The 21225-nt window shown below is 38.5% G+C and overlaps 1 protein-coding gene across 2 annotated transcripts in view; it reads right to left on the reverse strand.

Annotated features, from left to right (window-relative positions):
- SPPL3 (SIGNAL PEPTIDE PEPTIDASE-LIKE 3) overlaps positions 1-21225 on the reverse strand; it is a 96070-nt gene that overhangs the window by 71739 nt on the left and 3106 nt on the right. For both annotated transcript variants that reach the window (XM_077394331.1, XM_077394332.1), the window contains exons 2-4: positions 11648-11806; positions 8439-8550; positions 8167-8283 (exon numbers count right to left, since the gene is read on the reverse strand). In XM_077394331.1, coding sequence (XP_077250446.1) covers positions 8167-8283; positions 8439-8550; positions 11648-11806 — 388 coding nt within the window. The remainder of the gene's footprint in view (positions 1-8166; positions 8284-8438; positions 8551-11647; positions 11807-21225) is intronic.

Raw genomic sequence — 21225 nt, forward strand, 5'->3', positions numbered from 1 at the left:
ATAAATAAGGCCAAGGCGATAAATGGGAGATCAAGAATGCCATTCCAAAAAAAAAAAAAAAATGGGAGAGCAAGAAGAAACAACAATAAGTAAAGACTGCCAGCTAGAGTTGCAAGAGGACAACTGCAACCATAGTTGCCAGAAACTCCTTGGGCGGGTGGGAAACCCATTTCCCCTAAAACACGTTTCTTGCAGGTGGGAAACTCGTTTCCCCTAAAAACGTGTTTCCCGCGTTTCCGAAACGTTTCCGAAACTCAACTTAACTCTACTCAACTAAGCCTTTGTCCCAAACTAGTTGGAGCCAACGTTTTAAATTTCGGTTTCGGTACTGATTTCGGACCCCACCGAAATCTGAAATTTCGGCTAAATTCGGTATTTTGGTTCGAAATTTCGGACCGAAATTTTGTAACATTTTTTTTAAATAAAAAATGGCATTTAATAGAAATTTAGGACCGAAATTACAGAAATTTCGGCCAAAATTGGGAATTTCGCGGAATTTCCAATTTCAGGAAATTTCGGATTTCGGTCGAAATTTAAAACCATGGTTGGAGCTGGCCGATGAATCCTTTAGAAAATTTTCATGAAGAAAAACGTTTCCAAAACATGATCAAAAATTTGGACAAATGTTTCCGAAACGCATGGGAAACATGTGAGAAACTAGTGTAAATCATGTGTAAAAAAACATGATAAATGTATGCACCACTCGTAGAAAATGCATGTGAAACATGTTGGAAACATGTGTGGAACTTACGAAAATCAATTTGGAAAATAAAAAAAAGGGCGGCCGAGTGCATGAGGCGCCCGCCATTTGCGGGGTGTCTGGGGAGGGCTAGATGTACACAGCCTTACCCATGCTTTGCAGAGAGGCTGTTTCCGTGACTCGAACCCGTGACCACCAGCTCACAATGGAGCAACATTACTGTTGCTCCAAGGCTCGCCTTTTTTTGGAAAATAACAAATCAAAAATTGTGGAATAGATATTAAAAAAGAAAACAATAGCATACATTATAATAAAAATAAAAATAAGAAAAATTCAAATAAAAATTTGAAATTAACAAAATTTAAATCTACAAAACCACATATTTCGTGTTTTCCTTGTGTTTCATGTATGATTCTATCGTTTTCTCGTTTCTCATTTCCCCTATATTTTTTAATGCGTTTCCCGTTTCCGTTTCACGTTTCGTTTCCCACCCCGGTACCTATGAGTGCAACTAATTAACTAATACTCTTAAGCTAGAAACACAAGACATGAACACGATCCGCACATCAGACATGAACGTGATCCGCACATCAAGGCATAACATCAAAACATGTCATTGTTTCCAATTTTTTTAACAAGCTTCCATTTATTGCAGGTGTGGTCAGATTATGTTTTTGGCTTCCCATTCACTGATAAAATTATGTTCTTTTGCCTTTTTTTTTGTGCTTGTTTTATAATAGTTCTTTCCATGCTTTTAAATTCCATCAAAACCGACACAAAAGGACAAATGTTTCTATTTCCATTCCCACTGATTTTTTTTTAATGGTAATTAGATAAATTAAAATTTACTAAAAATAATAAAAATTATCCTCCTCCCTTTTCGCAAACCCTCTGTATCATGGTTGACTCTCTTCCTTGCGACTGTCCAGAGAGAGAACCATCACTTCGACAGAATCTGACTACAGTGATGACCTCCGACACCAGTCTCATAGCAGAAACTGAATCTGCAGCACTGGAGCCACACCGACTCAGGCTAAGAAAAAAAAAGGCTGGGATAGAATGCCTTTGTAATAGTTTTGGTTAGCAGATTATTGGCACCCTGCATGTTGAAAGGATATGTCAATGTTTCCTATTTAATTGAAAATGTATTTATTCTTTGCTTGGTTGGTACTGAACCATTCCCACTGAAATGCATGCCAAAATCGAAACATATACAGACACTAAAAACTTAAGGCTGAATTTGGATTGCCAGAATAAAGAATCAGACTCGGCATTCTATTCCGATTCCTATTCTGATTTCCTTGGAAAAAGAATGAAAAAATAGAATAAAATTTTTATTTCAAAAACTCCACTAAATTTTTTTTCAACCAAGACGGAATCAGAATACCACCTCATGTGGTGCGAAGAAGTTTTACCTGGAACTAATACCGGACTTTTTTGGTCTTTGGGCTCGAGCGTTGGTGAATGATGTGATCCGATTGTTGGATCGCAACTTTTATTGCATAGCACATTAGTTTTGTTATTATTTTGAGGATTATGGACTATTTTTCTATTTTTATGAGACCTAGATGTGGGGGATGTCCACATCATATACGACCCACACTTTGCACACACTTTTCCTCTTTATTTTATTAAATTTCCCCTAGGTTGACCCTTTTACCTGTATGGCCATCTTCCCATGTGTTTTTAGGAAGGGTAGAAGAGTCTTTTAGCTATAACTTAAATCACTTAAGGTATAAAAGAATGCTATTGGTTGGAAATTGGGCCCACCCTTATAACATATGATATAATAGAGCATGGTGGGAGAAAAGCCCTAGCTTTTTCAGAATCAGAAACCGTGAAAGCAAGGGAGCCGACAACCTCTCATCCTCCACGCCTAGGGCGTGAATCCTTCTCCTCTTTCCCTCTATGTGGTAGGTTTCTCTCTCCCTACCTCTCTTCTCCCATCTCTCTCCTCTCACCCCTATCTCTCATCTCTCTCTTCTCCCCTTGTCTCTTTCTCCCTCTCTCTCACTCGCCTCCCCCCCCCCCCCCCCTCACACGCCTAGGGCGTGAATTCTTCCCCTCCAACTCGTGGCCAAAGTGAGTTTTCCTCCCTTTCTTCTCTCTCTCCTTCCTTCTTCTTCACTAATCTTCTTCTCTTTGATTATCTTCTCTTTCTATCTTCTTATTCTCTTGGAATCTTCTTATACCAAGGATCACGCCTCCGGGCTTCACCACCGTTCTCTTGATCTCTTTTCATGCATATTTGGGTAAAGGTATTGCTGCGTTTTCCAGGTGAGCCCTTTCTAGACCCTTTTGGCCATAATTTCCTTACCTTTTAGCCCCCCAATTCATGGTAGGATCGAACTCTGCCTATTTAGTATTGTTTAGATTGTCAATTTCACTTGGAATAAGCTTGTTTGGGCCCTATATCTATCTTTTATTTTTATGGACAGCAAGCACGCATGATTTGTTTCAATTTATTTGGACCTTTAAATTGCATGTTTAATGCGATGGGACTTATTATTATATGCAATGGATGCTTTTTATAGAATTTCTTTACATTGATGTTCTAACTTTAAGGCTAACATAAATACGTTGCTTTGCTAAAATTAGTCATTTCTGTTTGTTTATTTGCTTTCTGGAACATGATATGGTTACATGAATTCTGAAGTTTGATTCCCATGAGCTCCTAATATCCTGGTGTGTTTCGTGAACCCTCTCGGTTTGCACCAGTGAAATACCTTCGGTTGGGCCTTTTCTGCTGGTTATTGGCACCTCGCATGTTGGGCTTTTTCCAGTGATTTTTCAAGGCCCTGGTTAGCTGCCTAGTGTGGACTGTCGAGCACCTTCCCCCTGTATTGTACCTACTCTTATTCCTTAGCCAACTCCCCGAGTGCGAGCTGTTGCAACACCTCTTGTGTTCGGATGGTAAAGACCCATCCAAGGTTGATCGATGATCAAGCTACTATCATTCTTGGAGAAAGATCACAATCCATTCACGTAGATTTTGATAGAATTTTCCAAAGAGGGAGAAAAGAGTACCTCAATTCGTGTGCAGCGGACTGATGATAGTGGATCAACGAACTGATGATTGTGGATCTGGACGTTCTTGAATCGGGTTCAGAATCGTCGACCAATTAGATCCACTTCATGTTCACCTTTGAGTCCAATTGGGCTCTCTTCCTATTCTAAAATTCCAAAATTGTACAATGTTGGAAGTGCCAGGGAGCGAGATGTCTTTGGCTTTTATAGAGGGTCCCTAAAACCCTAAAGCTAGGGCTAGATCAGTAATTTCCAAATTTGTTAGGGGCAAATTGGTCTACCCTTTAACCAGTGCTTTTAATCACCAACTTAGCCATCATAAGTTGGTGCTCCTATAAAGCCACGGTATGCACAACCCTCTGAGAGTTTCCCAATCAAATAGATTTATTAAACCCCTTTTTTTAATTGAGTTAAACAAAGGAATTTTAACATTTTTCCAATTCTGTATACTTTCGTACGTCCTCAATTCAAAGTGGTCCTTCACTTGATCAGCCAAAAAGCTTAATCGTTTTGCAAATTCCCACAATCTAATTATTTGAGAAAATAACTATTTAATAATATACTAAATTTTACAAGAACTACATACGGATCTCATTCATTTTAGGGAAGCCAAGCCCCCCTATCACTTAAAGGCAGATAGCGGGCATGGTCCATAAGAGGGAGGCACTTTCAATGAGAAGAAAATAAGAGAGCCACAGGTTATATATTATAACAACTCCTTACTAAGCAAGACGACTCACTGCATCAACACCTCTTCATTGTGACAAAAGAGTGCTATTCAGATTGCTGCCAACCCTGTCTTTAATGAGCATAGCAAACATTTAGAAGTGGATTGTCGCTTCACTCACGAGAAGCGTCTCTCACGATGAATGACCCTATCGATCCTTGAAAGGATCGTGTTCTACCGTTACACCAGGTGTAGAAACCACTGGCGTCTTTGAATGCACTCTATCAAGCATATTCTGATAAAAATACCAATTTTGACGGATTGATCGCCAAGTAAAATCAGGATGATTATATTTAATTATTGTGCATATGGTGAGCACTCTACACACTAAAATTAAATATAATTGTGAATTCCACAGTTGATTCCTTAACTACGATCGGTACATTATAATGAGTCCAAGCATTGGCATTCGTCACTCTATCCCGTGTAATGCCATGTCCCATACCAAAGAGTTCGCCACAACGACTTCTCTAAATAAGCGTGTTGTATACACAATATCATATTGCAGTGCATGTGTTCAAACATACTCTGAAAAACACAAAGAGCCCAATTCCGTTGAATTATTATATCAGGTCCCTCACATGTGTGTATATCTCCATATGTTGTGAATGAGTACATTGTAGTGTGAGACACACCAAACACACCAGTCCATGAGTTTCCCAGACACATAGGGTTAACCATCTTCAAGAGCCGATCCGTTCAGACATACCCTATCGAAACAGTTCAAATACCACGTTCCTGAGCTCAAACAAATTCCATCCGCATGTCCCATGGCCATATCACCACTGCGATGTATTCCGTGGTCATGTTCCGACACTAATTAGGTCAGTTGTTACTTCTTTTTCTTTAATAAAATCTTGGTTTACGTCAAAAATGACATAAAAGAGTACAATAACAGAATTACAGGAACCATATTTCAACTGGTGACATGAGGATTTTCCCATCTTCTACCATCTATATCTTTCTACTCTTTTCTTCCTTCTACTTCAACTTCATCTCTCCATCTCTTCTTCTCTTGCGATTTCGACATGTCAACTGAAATCCAAAACTTTTTATACTATATTGGTAGGGACTTGGTCGACGTAACCAAAATGCCACTGAAATCCTCCTACGTTGGCTAAAATTTCGACTCAGATATTGTAATAATATTAATTCCATAGGATTTTGTTTTCTTGGGGACTAAAACATAAACATGTCAGGTGAAACTGACACATTTTGGCCGACATTTGAAATCATGGTACTTGTTACTACTTCAGGCATAGTTCTTTTTTTCTGTTCGAACCAAGTGCGCAGAGAAAGTATGGTGTGATGTAGTCCCAATGTATGAATATCACTTATTGCTAGAAGTATGATGGCAAAATGATCAGGATGCAATTGATAAGGAAAAGTGAAACAGATATCCTATTTTGAAAGATTAAGATAATTTACACTTTTTCCAGCGAAGATTTAAAACCTAAATCTTGTAAAATCAACTCTTCTTAATTTACAAAAGGAAGTGGAATGAAGTAAAGAATCGAGAGTTAAGCATACATTGGATAATATTCGATCATCTTGACGCGACAATGTCTTTTCTCAAAAAATATAAAGATTTGGTCTTAGAAAATAGAAACAATGGAAAACATGTCACTTTCAAAAATGAAAAACATGAAAATGAGTTCCAAGAAATCAAAGGTGATCCAATCTACGACATTAATGAAGAAATACAGAATTTGGACTGGATGAAAATGCCAATAAGTTAAACTCAATTACGACATTAATGAATAAATCAAGGTTGCCAGAGCAGGAATCGAAACGGGAATCGAAGGCTCCCAGGGAAGAATCTTGCTTCCTTGGAATAAATACATAATATGGAATGGATGCAAATGACAATAAGTTGAACTCAATTTCAATTGTTACTTTTGAAAATGGTTCTCTTGAAATTGAAATTGTTCATTAATCGACTATGATGTTTGATGATAAGGTATTCGAAAAAAAAAAGGAAATTCCACGCCTTCCATGAATTTTGATTTTTCGAGAGTATAAGATTTTGATCTCATCTTGGACATCGATAAATCAGATTCAAAAAATTTGAGCTTATTTTTAAGAATGATGAGAAACATTTCAAATGACAGTAAAGAAGTAAACAAGAGAATTAATTTTATATTATTGGGTAGCAAAGTAAATCTTGAAGGCAAATTCAAAATCGATAACTTCCTAGTTATGTTTGGTTGATATAACATTGGAAGATTCGTAACATCAGCAATTGAACTTTTTCTAAAATGGTTGGTTGTCATGAATCGAAGGGCGAAACATGGAAAACAAGTTCACAATCAAAAGACCTATGGTTTTCAAAAGATGATGTACAAAAGTTGGATTACTATAAGTTATTGGCAATTGAAGATGCAAACTCAAGGACAAAGTTCTTTTTAGCCTTGAAGGGCTGATGCAATGGAATTAACAACTGATATGTTTATGGATCGATAGAAGTACAATAAAATAGTTTCCAGGGTGCTAACATCCATAGTGGACCTCACAGGCCTCTTTTCGTTTCAAAAATAGGCCACCATGGCTATAATAATTTATGCAGATCTTTAGTGATTTTGAATTTTTGTGTAAAGGTTCAGGAGGTTTTGGTGGGAATTACGCAGAGAAAATGTAAATCGTATTTTTAGGACATGTAATACACTTTCCATTTTTATTTTGGGCTACTCAAATAATCTATGGGCTGAAATCGATCATGTAGCAATATCTAGTATTAAACTAGGATTGTAAGACACTCAAATAATCTATGGGCTGAAATCGATCATGCAAAAAGGGGATGAAAGGGCGCCCCCATTGGTTGTAAAACACCAAAGCGCATTTAATGTTCTTTGACTTTTGATCCCATTTAAATGCGCTTTGGTGTTTTGCAACCAATGGGGGCGCCCTTTCATCCCTTTTTTGCAAGGGCGCCCTTCAGTTTAGAACTCCTCGTATATAATACTGCATCAAACGATATATATGCTTTTCTGATAAAACGAACCAGAAATTCAATACTTTAGACCATGTATGCTGTGAAGTTAAGCAATTATACTTTGATACAATGATAAAGACCCATTGGACATACTTTGGATATGCCAGGTAGTAGCATAGATTTTTGTGCAGAATTAGAGAAGCTTAACCATTGGGTTTTTTTTTTTTTGAATGGTAGAAGCTTAACCATTGTTGCAGATACTATAATTTATAATTTTGGGGTTCAGAACTTTCCAAAAAGTTTATAATTTAGTGACAGCATAGATTACATAAATATTATATTATAGATAAGAAAAATTGAATTTCCGATACTATACTGCAACAAATGGCGGATGATTCACATATTACTTTCTTCGAGAGAGTAAAATAATAAAGATATAATAATGAATCATAATGACCACTGAGAATGATAGCAATCAAGAAAAACCTCAGTACTCCATGTAATCATGCAGTTAACATCAACAAGTTGAAAAGCACTTTGTTAGTAAAGCTTTGGCTCCAAAGAATAAAAAGGTTTTACTGTCATTTCAAATGAACTGTTTGTCAGAGACAAGAAACTAATCATACTAATACAAAGTCATATCAAACACGACAAGTCTTATAAAGCATAACCAACTATACATACTAAAAATTAACTGCTTAAATGCACATGCAGTATGAACAAACACAACAATAACTAAGATTTCTTAAGCATATTGGCATAAACGGTCTGAAGACTCACCCTTCCCTCTGGCCAAGGAATCCTTCACAGTCTCCCCTGCCGACTTTGGAATCATTACAACAGGAATTTTAATGTTTATGGAAGTATCATTTTCGGTGCACACCATTTTGTAAAGATCTGCAAACAATAGTATGAAAGATAGAAAAAATGAAAAGATCAGAGATCAACTATCCACAAAGAAAAATGGAGAACATGCTGGCAAGCCTGTATAGGGCTGACCAAAAACCAGATTTAGTTTTTATGACCTAATATTTAATTTGGATCTTGACTACCTTCTTTATCATTTATAACCAATAACCCAGAAGCACCTCCTAACTGAGCAACTTGTGCTTTAGCTGTGAAGGTACAATCTCCACGTACAGACAAGGCAATAGAATTGGATAACTGCATCAGAGACAAATAGCTCAAAAAAAAGCATTATGAGCCACGAAAGTGAACAAATAATCCATCGAGCGAAACTGAAAATTTAAAAAAAAAAAGTAATACAACAAATACCTGTTAAGGGTTCTTAAAATAATAACGGAAATGGTGTGAACTGAAATCATAATACTTTAAATAGGTTTCTAGAAATGCTGTTACTTAGTACAACAGCATCAGAACTAACTTAGGATATAGTTAAGAAAGAAAAAAAGGGCGGCCCAGTGAACAAGGCTCCCACCATTGCGGGGTCTGGGGAGGGCTAGATGTACGCAGCCTTACCCCTGCTTTGCAGAGAGGCTGTTTCCGTGACTCGAACCCGTGACCACCAGGTCACAAAGGAGCAACCTTACCGTTGCGCCAAGGCTCGCCCTCTAAGTTAGGATATAGTTCTAGCTCATAAATTATTCATCGCTTTAAACAGTTCAGGAGTCCATATACTTCTGCAATGAGAGAAATAAATAAAAGGCATAGCTAAAGTGAGGCCCATACCTCATGGGAAAATGAGAGGTTGAAAACCCCAATTAGATTCCAACACAGGCTCAAACTCCACCTCAATGTCAGTTCCACTAGAGATGACTTACCTCTATTGATTCTTTGCGCATTGCTTCCACAATAAAGACAATTAATATATTAATATTTCTTGTTTGTTCCATTGAAGCAATGACTAGAATCATTGTTTAATCGCAATGTTGCAGAGTAGGCACAAAATGGTCCAACAACCAACTAAATGATTGCAAGGATGAAGAGAAGGTGTGAGGGAGAGAAACCGAGGAAGAGCGTCCCTGTCAAAGACCCTTGGAAAATAACCAAATATCGTACCGTTGATGAAAATAGAGAACATGCAACAGAAATGCGCCAACAAATCCACTTCCTCGAATTAAGAAATGCGCCAACCAATCCACTTCCTCCTCCAACTCAGCCCCAACCCACTTTTTTACAATTTCGACGTAAAAGGTCATTCATGTCATAAGCCTTTCCAAAATAAAGTTTTAGCAGCATACCCTCGACCTGTTCCTCACAATCGAGTCTCATTGGCAATGATAACACCATCCAAGATTTGGCACCCTAGCCTCAAATCTGCTAGCTTTGTGCAACCAAGAGTGCCATAACTTTTAATTTTGAGGGCAAATCTCTGAAATAATCTTATAGACACCACTATCCAGGCTATTGGGCTGTAATTCCTTAAAATTGTCATGTTCCTTCCTTTTGGGATTAATGCTATAAAAGAGCATTCAATGATTCCTAATAGTGATGGCAAAAGTAAAATCATTCAATTGCTGGAATTATATCTTGTTCAACAATGTCCTAGCCATCCAAAAAGAAAAATATAGAAAAATTATCAGGTCCAATGACTTTATCCTTGTGGAGACCGAACACAGCCTCATTACACTCCCCTTTAGAGAAAGGGATTTCAATAAAAAAACTCTCCCCATCCATAAACCAGCGGGTTTCTTTCTTCAAACCAAATGAGAGCACCAATAGCCTTAACCATTAGCTTAAATATGAGCAAAGAATCGACTTGACTTAATCCTTAGAAGGATGTAAATCCAGAATGTGAGCAATTCATCGCAATAGACAACCAAATTGAGCCAATTGACAATACATACAAATATTGGGAAACCTCTTGGAACACAACAACTTAAGGAATAAATAGCATGATGAAATGAAAGCAATACTAGCTTTTAAAGTACTGTGTGGCATTTTCCAATTAAATCTCATCTAATTTTAAGCATGGGCTAAAGTATCTGCCTTTTAGTTGGCATGTGCCAAATTTGGAGTATCCTGGAGTATCTTGTACAAAATTCATAGTTGACATTGTGGAACGAGATGCCGATTTTATAGTTTTCTTGTAGGCTTGAGTTTTAGTTTTTTAGAGCTTGTTAATTTCTTTGGATTTTGCATGTTTCTTTGCATCTTCTTATAAATATAGCACTTGTTCGAAAAGAATAAAATATGAACATGAAACTTTGTCATGTCTAATACAATAAACTAATAAGACATGTATAATTCCATACAATGTGTCCCTTGCAAGGAGGCAGCAAACGCCCTTAGGAATGGGGAATCGCGTTTCCCCGTAACGCGCTTCCAAAATGGGAAACGGGATGATTCCCAAAAATGGGGAAGCGTGTACCCGAAGCGTGGGAATCATGTTTCCAAAATTGGGGAATCAGGTTTCCAAAATAGGGGAATCAAGATTCCACAAATGGGGAATTGCGTTATTTTCTGCGTGGCTACAGAGAACTGGGTATTTACATGTAAAGTCACAGTGGATACTTAAGATTTACATGTGAATAGGAGAATACCCAACATTTGGATTTATTAAAAATAGTTTCAAGACCAAATTCTAAAAAGTCAACTTTACAGTTCTTAGTACAAAATCCGACACTTTTTGGTCATTTTGGGACGGCGGCTCAAAATCTTAACTTCCAAACAATGGGGTATTTTGCCAATTTTAAAAATTCATAAAATCTATCAAGTCCAAACATTATTAAATTCCAAAAGTCATGTAAAAAAGTCTCATAATTTGGTCTCTAAAAATTTTTCATCTAGTTAGGCACCGGACGACACAGACATTTCGGCTGACAATGATTTTTCTTTAAATAAATGTTGGATCTTTACAACCTTAAATATTTGGTTCATTTTATTTAAAATGATTTAAATATTTTTATGTATTAAATATTTGGTTCCCATAATTGTTTCTTATATGTTTTAGTAATTTTTATTTTTTAGATTTTTAAAAAATTTAACTATTAAAAAATATTCTCTAACCCTTCACACCCCGCTTCCCACCTTCCAGGGTGCCTTCGCTTCCAGCACTGGCAACCTTGGTCCCTTGTGATATGGCAAGATACGAATCGGATTTTGAAGTGGTCAACACATACTGGAAATCCAGTACTCCAAAACCATGTGTTTTGAACATATGGCACCATATTGCAAATAAATAAAGCAGCTTGGGAAATAAATAAATAAAGTCTAAATATCAATGAAATCCTAAAAATAACTTGTGGCCATAAATTACGAGGAGGGATTGAATATATCTAAAAGATGGGAAGAGAATAACCTTTGAAGAGGAATTAGCACAACAGCTGAGAGGATTTGCCAAAACAGCAGGCATTTTAAGGGTTTCATCTGCATGACTTGGCAAGGAAGCACCAAATCTAGCACTTAATCCAACAAAACTTTCACCTTCAACGTCGTTCAGCCAATTCTTCACCTTAACCTGAAAGTACTCCAAGTCAGTATATTTGCAATAGCAAAGTATAAATAAAACCATAAAATCAAAATCCTATAACGTTGCATAAAAATTAGGCTACATTACGAAACCTTTTGTATTAAGAAATCTTTTAATAGAATAAAATTAAGATGAACAAAATACAATGCAAGATTCCATGTTATGATGACAAGAAAGCCTTCTTCTGTAAAACATGAAATGAACTAGTATATATAAAAAATATTGATTACAATTCAAACATTGTCTCCCGTAAGTTGCTAGAAATTCTCTGCGGCTTTAAACAATTCAGAGTGAAGGGGAGCAAGAGCAATGGAGAATTTGTTTGCTCTTCAAATGATAGTTGGGACCTTGTCAAACTACCTAGAGGTAAACAAACAGTTGGATATCGCAGGTGTACACACTCTATTCCAAGGTTGATTGGATAATAGAGAGAGGCACTGCAGCAACGGTGCTTACCTAGCAAGAGTGAACGAATCATGAGGGACAAGTTACCTTGAAATGTGTCCCTACTACAGAAAAGGAATTTACTCATGTGGGTCAATAGCAGCTAGTGAAGGTTAAGAGTCATTATCAATTCGATCTTAAAAACACAGTTGGATATCGCAGGTGTACACACTCTATTCCAAGGTTGATTGGATAATAGAGAGAAGCACTGCAGCAACGGTGCTTACCTAGCAAGAGTGAACGAATCATGAGGGACAAGTTACCTTGAAATGTGTCCCTACTACAGAAAAGGAATTTACTCATCTGGGTCAATAGCAGCTAGTGAAGGTTAAGAGTCATTATCAATTCGATCTTAAAAACACATTTCTTCATGGTCATATGAATGAAATTGTACAGTGGCACTCCTCCAGGTTCTATGTTTAGGGGGAGAAAGGAAAGGTGGGTCGTATGAAGAAATAAATTTATCGGTTGAAGCAATCTCCAAGGGCCCAGTTTGACAAATTCAGCATATTATTACTGTTTACATAAATTACGTTGATGAGATTATCCTGACATGCAGAAAAATAACATAGTGATTTGAAGAATCATTTGAGAAGGGCTGCCTCTTCGGGTGGGTAGACCGAACAAGAATGCTCGGGACCCTATTGTGGACCGAGTGGAGTGAAGACTGGATACGTGGAAGTGCAATCTGGTCTCCTTCCCTGATCAAGGCCGTCCTAGCCAACATCCCTATTTACCATCTAACGTGTTATGTATCCCATGAATATCATTCAGAGAATTGAGCAGATTCAAAGAAGATATTTATGAGGCAGGTTAAATGAAAGGAAAAAGTTCCACCTTGTTAGTTGGGAGGAGGTTTGCAAGCCTATAAAGGTAGAAGGAATGGGCATAAGAGGCTCAAAAAATGTCAATAAAGCCTTCTTGAGGAAATGGCTCCGGAGATCTGGGGAGGAAATAATTCATTTGTGGACTCAGGTGATCAAAGCTATTTACGGTTCTAAACTCGGCCAATGGCTATCCGAGGATAGGTTTAGATGTAGTGGAGTTACAGTGTGAAGAGACATTTAAAACAAAAACACAAGTTCTGTGAAGGAATCAGACATAGAGTGTATTCGGGCGATCGGATTAGATTCTAGTATGACAAGTGGTGTCAACATTCCACCAGTAGAGATACATTTCCAGATTTATTCGCAATGGTGGTGGATAAAGAAGCGTTTGTAAAGGAGTGTTTGATTGAGCGGATAGCAGAATCACTTGGAAAGTGAGGTTTAGAAGGAATTTCTTTGACCAGGAAATTTTAAAACAAAAACACAAGTTCTGTGAAGGTATCAGACATAGAGTGTATTCGGGCGATCGGATTAGATTATGGTATAACAAGTGGTGTCAACCTTCTGCCCTTAAAGATACATTTCCAGATTTATTCACAACGGTGGTGAATAAATAAGCCTTTGTAAAGGAGTGCTTTGAATGAGTGGATGGCAGAATCTCTTGGAGAGTGAGGTTTAGAAGGAATTTCTTCGACCAGGATGTGGATAGGGGGGCAAGTTTTTTGCATATTCTAGAGGCATGCTACATAAAGAGGTCTAGAGGCATGCTACATAAAGTGGTGTGGCACAAATAAAAGGGTGTGGATGTGGTGCTCATCCAGAACTTTAAGTGTCAAATCCTTCTACTCTCATTTAGTTATGAGCCATTGCCCCTCACTACTAGCCAGAGTGTGGAGCATTCTAGTGCCGCCCCGGGTCAATGCCTTTGTCTGGACTCCATTCCAAGACAAGATCCTCACTGTAGATCATTTGCACAATCAGCATATGTTGCTAGTGAAACAGTGGACCATATGTCTCTTCACTATCGCATCGTTAGAGAAGTTTGGGGTAAGATATTGAGTAGATTTGGCTTGTAGGTCTTCCCCAAATCCTTGAATGATCTTTTGGAATAGTGGTAGTGTGTACCTTGGCACTCAAAAGGGAAGATTCTCTGGAAGTGGTGTTACTCTCCACTTTATGGGTTTGTGGAAAGAAAGAAATGCTCAGGTCTTCAAAGGTAAAGTTAAGTCGTCTCATTTCATTTATATAAAAGTGATAGCATTGTCCATTGCATGGGCCGGGGCCCTCCTAGGTTTTCGGTTTGTATCTGCTTATCTGTTGTGGCAGGGCTAGAGAGACATTTGCTTGAGCTCTGAGGAGATGCCGGTGCCCACTCCAGCATGAGAACCTCCACCTCTTGGGTCCCTAAAGTTTAACTTTGATGGATCCAGCCTTGGCAATCCAGGCCCAGCGGGAGTAGGGGGGCTTCTAAGGGATGATCAGGATGTTACCAAGTGGGCCTTTTCAGGCCTATTGGAACGGCTGACTCTAATGAAGCAGATTTTAAAGCAGCATTATAGGGATTTCGTTTTCTAGAGAGGCTATACTTGGATAATCTGGTGGCTGAAAAAGACTCCCTGAATGTCATGGAGGTTCGTGTCTTGGATCGACAAGATTCTTGAGCGAGCAGAAGGCGTTGCTATCTCCTTTAGGGATGTGAGGAGATCAGCCAATGATGTGGCCCACAGATTAGTCTCGTGGTGCGTGAGTTGCGGGGCGGGGGGGGCATCCTTGGTTGTCTTCTTATTCTAATGCTTTATCTTCTCTATTTCCGACCATCTCGGTCCTATGTACTATGCTGTTGCCGGTTCCCTCAATAAGATCTCATTGCAATTGAAAAAAAGAATCGATTGAGAAGGAACCTTGAAACCAAGGATCTATTTGTTTTAAAATGTTTCCTTGGGAAGCTCCCGAAATCAAAAGGGGATCTTCATATCTCAACAAAAAAAGACAAATAAGTTGGGGGTAAATTTTATTAATAAACCTATGGATTCCAATAGTCCTCTTAAGTCTGGATACGTTGCATGAGGATCTAGGATAAAGGAGGGTTGGTATCAGGTTGGCAGCCGGCCGTAAACTTTGCCACTCTTCTATGAAATGAAAGCCGATCCCCAACTAGTTTGGGACAAAGGCTTAGTTGAGTTGAGCTGAGCTGAGCTGAGCTGAGCTTGAGGATCTAGGAAGGTATGACAATTACTCGAAACGTTCATATGCTTCACAAGTGCCCATCATTTTCTGTGCGCATGTGACGTTGTGGTGGCTCGATGGACACAAGAGTACAGAGCTATTGTTCATGTTATTTGTGACTTAATGTGCTTTTGCACATTTTTAACCGATATTGGAGTCAAAGTTGATATTCTTATACCGCTCTATCTATGTCACAAATATCGTTCTTGGGAATTTCTCGGCAAGGAAAAGTCTCAGGATATTTTAAATTTTTTTATTTTTCCAAGTTTATATCGGGAAAAAACAGTAAAAATAAATTAATTTACAAATATAAAATATCAACTATATCAAAAAAATTAATTTGGAATAAGGGTTAGGTCAAAGGTTTTAGGATGTTTTAGAGTTTTTTAGAGTGAATGAGAAGTTCAAGATATTTTTTAAAGTCACCCTCCAATTTATCGCAATAATTCGCGAGAAATTCAATTTCCTGAGATAAAAGGTATTTTTATCGTTTAATCAAAAAATCGCAATTTTCTAAATTTCTCGTCGATATTTGTGACATAGCGCTCTATTGCAAGATTCAGGTAATGTGGCTTCAGACATTCGGGTTTCCATGTGATGAAGACCAACCTAATACCCCAGAGGAAAGCCCAACCCAGATAAGGGGAAAGAAGAAGGGTTGAACCTGACCCATATTGCTGTTATAATAATGCCAGCACAACACCTTGTTTATGCCCACATAAAGGGGTTATTTCAATATTCATTTGAATTTTTGGATAAAATTATGTGGTTTTGAAAAAGTCTCAATTTGACTTGCTAATAGATTGATTGTGTTTTTGAATGATAATGGAATTATATTAAAAAGGGGAAGAAAATCCAATGACCGAGGTGGACAAGTACAAGTTGAGAAGGAGAAGGAAAAAAGAAAACGAGAAAGTACAAATTAGCCCATTGAGTCACTCATATAGACAGGTCCACTATCTGGAGGGACTCCTTGGTGACCCCAGAGCGAGCGAGAGCATTGACCTCCAAATTAGCTAACTACCAAACAAACCTGAGCACCACTCCATGGCCATCCAAGATGTATTGGAGCTCTTAATGTGATGCGTATTGTAGGCCCAATAAGTGGCATATTTGCCCATTAGAATTTTCAGGATTTTTATTTCCATGTTTTAGTCTTTAGGAATTTTATTTTTCATGTTATTTTATTTCCATGTTATTTTAATTGCCTATATATAGGCCTCTTTTATTAAGGTTTTTAGAGATTTTGATGATGAATTAATAAAATGAATTGAGAATAGAGATTCTCCCCTTATCCCTCTTCCTCCTTCTATTCTTCTTCTCTTAATCTTCTATTTCTCCCCTCTAACTTCTTGTCTTCTCCCTTCTTTCTACTTATCTCTTCTCCTTCCGTTCTTCTATTCTACTTCTCTTACGCCGGATCACATCAATTTGGTATCAAAGCAAAAGATCCCAACTCTCTCTCTCTCCATATTTTCCTCTCTCCCTCTCTCTCTTTCTCTTCTCTCTTTCTTTCTTCGGTTCACAGCACACCCTCTTAGCACCCTGAATCTGCTTCCCGAAGCACTCATTATCAGTTCTTCATTATCCACATCCCTTTGTCCCAAACACCCAACAGAACCTCTCCTCTCTTTGTCCCTAAACCCAGCCCCTCTTTTCACTACCCAAACAGTCCCAACAGCAACATCTTATTCCCAGCAGAATCATCATTTTTTCCGGCAAATTTTCCGTCAGACAAACCGTTAACTGAGCATCTTCTCCGGGCTGCAAATCTCGGTCAAAAGCTTTCCATATCTTGCAAGCCCTAGATAAGGAAAAGAAAAGCTTATCTTGCCTTGCAAGATAAGCAACAAGCCCATTTCTTGGGGAAGTTTCCATCGTGAGCTTCTTTCTTTCTTTTTTTCATACCATACAAAGTAGTAGCTTTCTTAGCAAGCAACCTTTTAACCTGCACTAACAGGTAAGAAAGGTTCTTATTACCTTTTAACCTGCAACCTGCAATAACAGGTACGAAAGGTTTAAGTGAGTGTCTTCTCTTTCTTCAGCTACAGGTAACTTCTTTTTTTTTGAAAGATAAGCTACAGGTAACTTTTGACTTGTAACTTGCAACCTGCAACTTAAATTCTTTTGACCTGGTAACTTCCAGTTACACGTAATATAAAAAAAAATCAGAAAAAAAAAAATATAGAAAAATCAGCAATCCATCTCTCTCTACACTTTCTCTCTCCTCTCTCCATCTAGTTTCTCTCTCTGCTTTCGGACTATTTCCGCTCTAAATTTGTCCGTGACTTCTACACGGAAGTTGTTCCATGCAGAAAGGAGAGCACATCCATCTGATTTTCAGCCGTAGACAACTACTTTCAGCCCAATTTCAGGAGAAATCTCAGCCGTCGATCACGTTTCATCATCCGATCGGGTAACTTTTCGACAGCCGATTGACGATCCGTGAAAAGCATTGTTTTCCTTTCGACATCGCGGACATATCTTACGGCTGATTTCCTGAGATTCTATCTTGGGCCATGCGATATTGATTCCCCCACAATGACTGGATCATGGGTTCCATATTTCTATGGTTCCGATGCCTACTACTATCCATATGGAGATTACGATGTTGCGTGCCTACAATGGATCAAGGCTCTTGATGTATACCATAAGTATTATGGTTATGATCATCAAATAACCATACATCGAGTTAAGAATACAATATGTAGAGATGCCAAGGTGAAATGGAGACACTTCTTGAAAGAGCGTAGTGACTTAGGTATGCCTTGTTTTAGTCGATGGCAAGATATCCGGGATGAGTTCGCGAAGGTCTATGCTCGAAAAGCTTATTGTCGATATCATCAGAGGCAAAGACAGGTCCAACCCCGAGGAGCCTGGGAACAACAAACTCAAGTTACTTTGGATCAGCACTCAGACATGATAGCTAATATGAAGGTAACCTTTAATCGCATTGACAAGCACCTTGGGTTTAAGGCTCCCATGGAGGCCATGACTGTCAGGAACTCATGCTCAGCCTACCCATCTCCTTCTTCCCCTGTTGATGAGGCTGCATCTTTAGAAGGAGAGGAAGATCCCATGACTGATATTGTCGACTCTCATGACATGTCAGACATAGATGATGCTAGTGGTCTGCCAGAGGCCATTGTCTTAGAGCCAGACACATGTATTTTCAGTGGTCAGTCAGGTGATATTGTTGATGAGGCCGACGTCGATGAGTATGATGATTCCGAGATTCTCTCAGGGCGGACTGCCGAGCATCGAGAGAGCGAGCTCAACACTTCCACAGCTAAGGCAGATATTGTGGCTGGGCCACATGAGGCTCGCCCATCTACAGGGTCGAAAAAGCACAGCCGCGAGTCAGAGGTAAGTGTCCTGACCGATGAGCCATTACCGGAGATAGATGATCGAGAGCACATTGTGGAAGATTGCCATATCTTTGAGCAGATTGCAGGACTTTGTGTTGACACAGTGGAGATATTGGTAGATATTATTCATGTGGATATGGTAATGCCTATGGATGTTACATCCAGCACAGGCGAGAACACTTGGATGTTTCAGCAGATGATTGGATTGATTGGGATTACTATTTCTAAATTCTGTTGTACTTGTCAGGGTGGATTGCTTATGCCGATCTCTATTAAGCAAATGTATGACACCGATGGTCTTTTATTACTACTGGAGTGGGTCATTTATATATTTGATCCAGGTGGACTAGAACTCGAGGCGAGTTCATTTCAACAAGGGGAGAATGATGCGTATTGTAGGCCCAATAAGTGGCATATTTGCCCATTAGAATTTTAAGGATTTTTATTTCCATGTTTTAGTCTTTAGGGATTTTATTTTTCATGTTATTTTATTTCCATGTTATTTTAATTGCCTATATATAGGCCTCTTGTATTAAGGTTTTTAGAGATTTTGATGATGAATTAATGAAATGAATTGAGAATAGAGATTCTCCCCTTATCCCTCTTCCTCCTTCTATTCTTCTTCTCTTAATCTTCTATTTCTCCCCTCTAACTTCTTGTCTTCTCCCTTCTTTCTACTTATCTCTTCTCCTTCCCTTCTTCTATTCTACTTCTCTTACGCCGGATCACATCATAATGGCATCTGCAAATCTCTAAGTAAAACTCAAGTTCTCTCTCAGCCACCTGATCACGTTGAGAAAATCTCCCTCACTGATCATCTGATCGAGCTGTGAAAGCTCTAAAGATTTAACTTCATATAGAATCTCTTGAACCTCAGCCTCATTTGAATCTTTTACTCTGATTGGTCTCAAAAAAGCCCATATTGTGGAGTCATCATCATTTCTAAGCAGACCCACAATGCTTGTCGGTCCAGTATTGCCAATACTCGAACCATCAAAGTTTAGCTTCAACTTCCCTAGAGGGGGAGGCTCCTGCCGGGTCGCGGGCCCTGCGAGATGCACCTACTCCTCCTGGTTTCCTACCATGATCTATAAGAAGCGGTCACTGGGATTCTTCAGAAGGAAGGAAGATTTGATTCTCACTCTACTACTGCCAAGAAAATTTGTCTTTTAAGACTAAAAACACCCTTTGGGGTTCCTTTGAAAACTCTCTGGCGTCTCTCTCTCCAAATCAGCTAAAGAACAGCAGCAAAAAGAAGATTCCATAAACCCTTACCTACAGGAGAGCAGAGGCAAATGCACACGACTCAATGTGATCTATCATGTGGCCACAAATATAGATCAAACATGAAGTGCCAGAGCTCACGAGCATAACTAGAATGAAGGAATAAACGATTGACAGAATCAGCATCAACATAATGATTAATAATAATTTGTGTTGTGGGCGTATGTAAGTATTGCATTTACTTTCCAATTGAAATTTTTTTGTGGAACTCTATATTCCTGTCTACTAAACCATCAATTCTATGAAGATAATTTGTTGCGTTGCTATCACTGTGGGAAGCAATCCTGGAGATCTAAGGCAAGTCTTCCTTGAGAGCTTTTTTGTCGCACCTGACGTATAACCAGAATCGACTCTTGTCCCCTGCTCCCACTCGGAAGTGCGTTCTTATTTTGAAGTCAAACAAACGTTTTAGGATGTCTCTCCAAATCATAGGCCCTTTAGCCTGGTAGCCGTCATAGAGAAACCATCCTACAAAACTGAAGGTTTACCTAGCATCTATCACTACTAGCCAAAGGTGCTCTCTTTCATCACCATATCTCCAAAGCCACTTGCCCAGTAACATGTAACCCATCTAATCCATCCATCTTAGCTTCACAGCCCTAAACCTCCCTCCTTCGTCGGCTTGCACATGTCGTTCCACCAGACGATAGTTCTTTGTTTTCTTTTTGTCATTCCAAAGAAAGTTTCTTTGAAGTTTCTCAATCATGTGAATTACGGATGTCGGGTGCCTAAAGATGGAAATATAGTAAAGAGGGAGATTAGAAATGATAGTCTTATATCAGTGTGATTATACTTCCTAAAGATAGCAGGCACTTTTTCAATGGTGCAAAGTCCCATATGCATCTTGGGGGTCTAACTATACACAGAGGAAGTCTCGTGTCAAACTTCACTCTTTGACCTGACATGACTACTTACAAATTGGTTTCAGGTTGAAAGTTTCTATTTTTAAACGTAGTTTGAATCAGGGTTAAAATAAAAGTCATTGGGGTTGAAAGTTTCTATTTTTAAGCGTAGTTTGAATCAGAGTTAAAATAGAAGTCTTTGGGGCTGTTTTAAATCTGGATAAGTGTTGAGGATTATTAGTATTCAGTTTGGAAAGGTTTTGGAATCACCACAGGTCAAGTCTTTACTCTATGCAAGGGTATTTTGATTGGGTTTGTGAGCATTACAAAAATTGAAATTTATATTTTGATTAGGTTTGTGAGCATTACCAAAATTGAAATTTATACACGTAGCTCTGCCTTTTCTCCTTGAGACA

The sequence above is a fragment of the Tasmannia lanceolata genome, unplaced genomic scaffold, assembly GCF_043159265.1.
Source record: "Tasmannia lanceolata isolate RefF3 unplaced genomic scaffold, GAP_Taslan_0.1 ptg000013l, whole genome shotgun sequence".
NCBI classification, from domain to species: domain Eukaryota; kingdom Viridiplantae; phylum Streptophyta; class Magnoliopsida; order Canellales; family Winteraceae; genus Tasmannia; species Tasmannia lanceolata.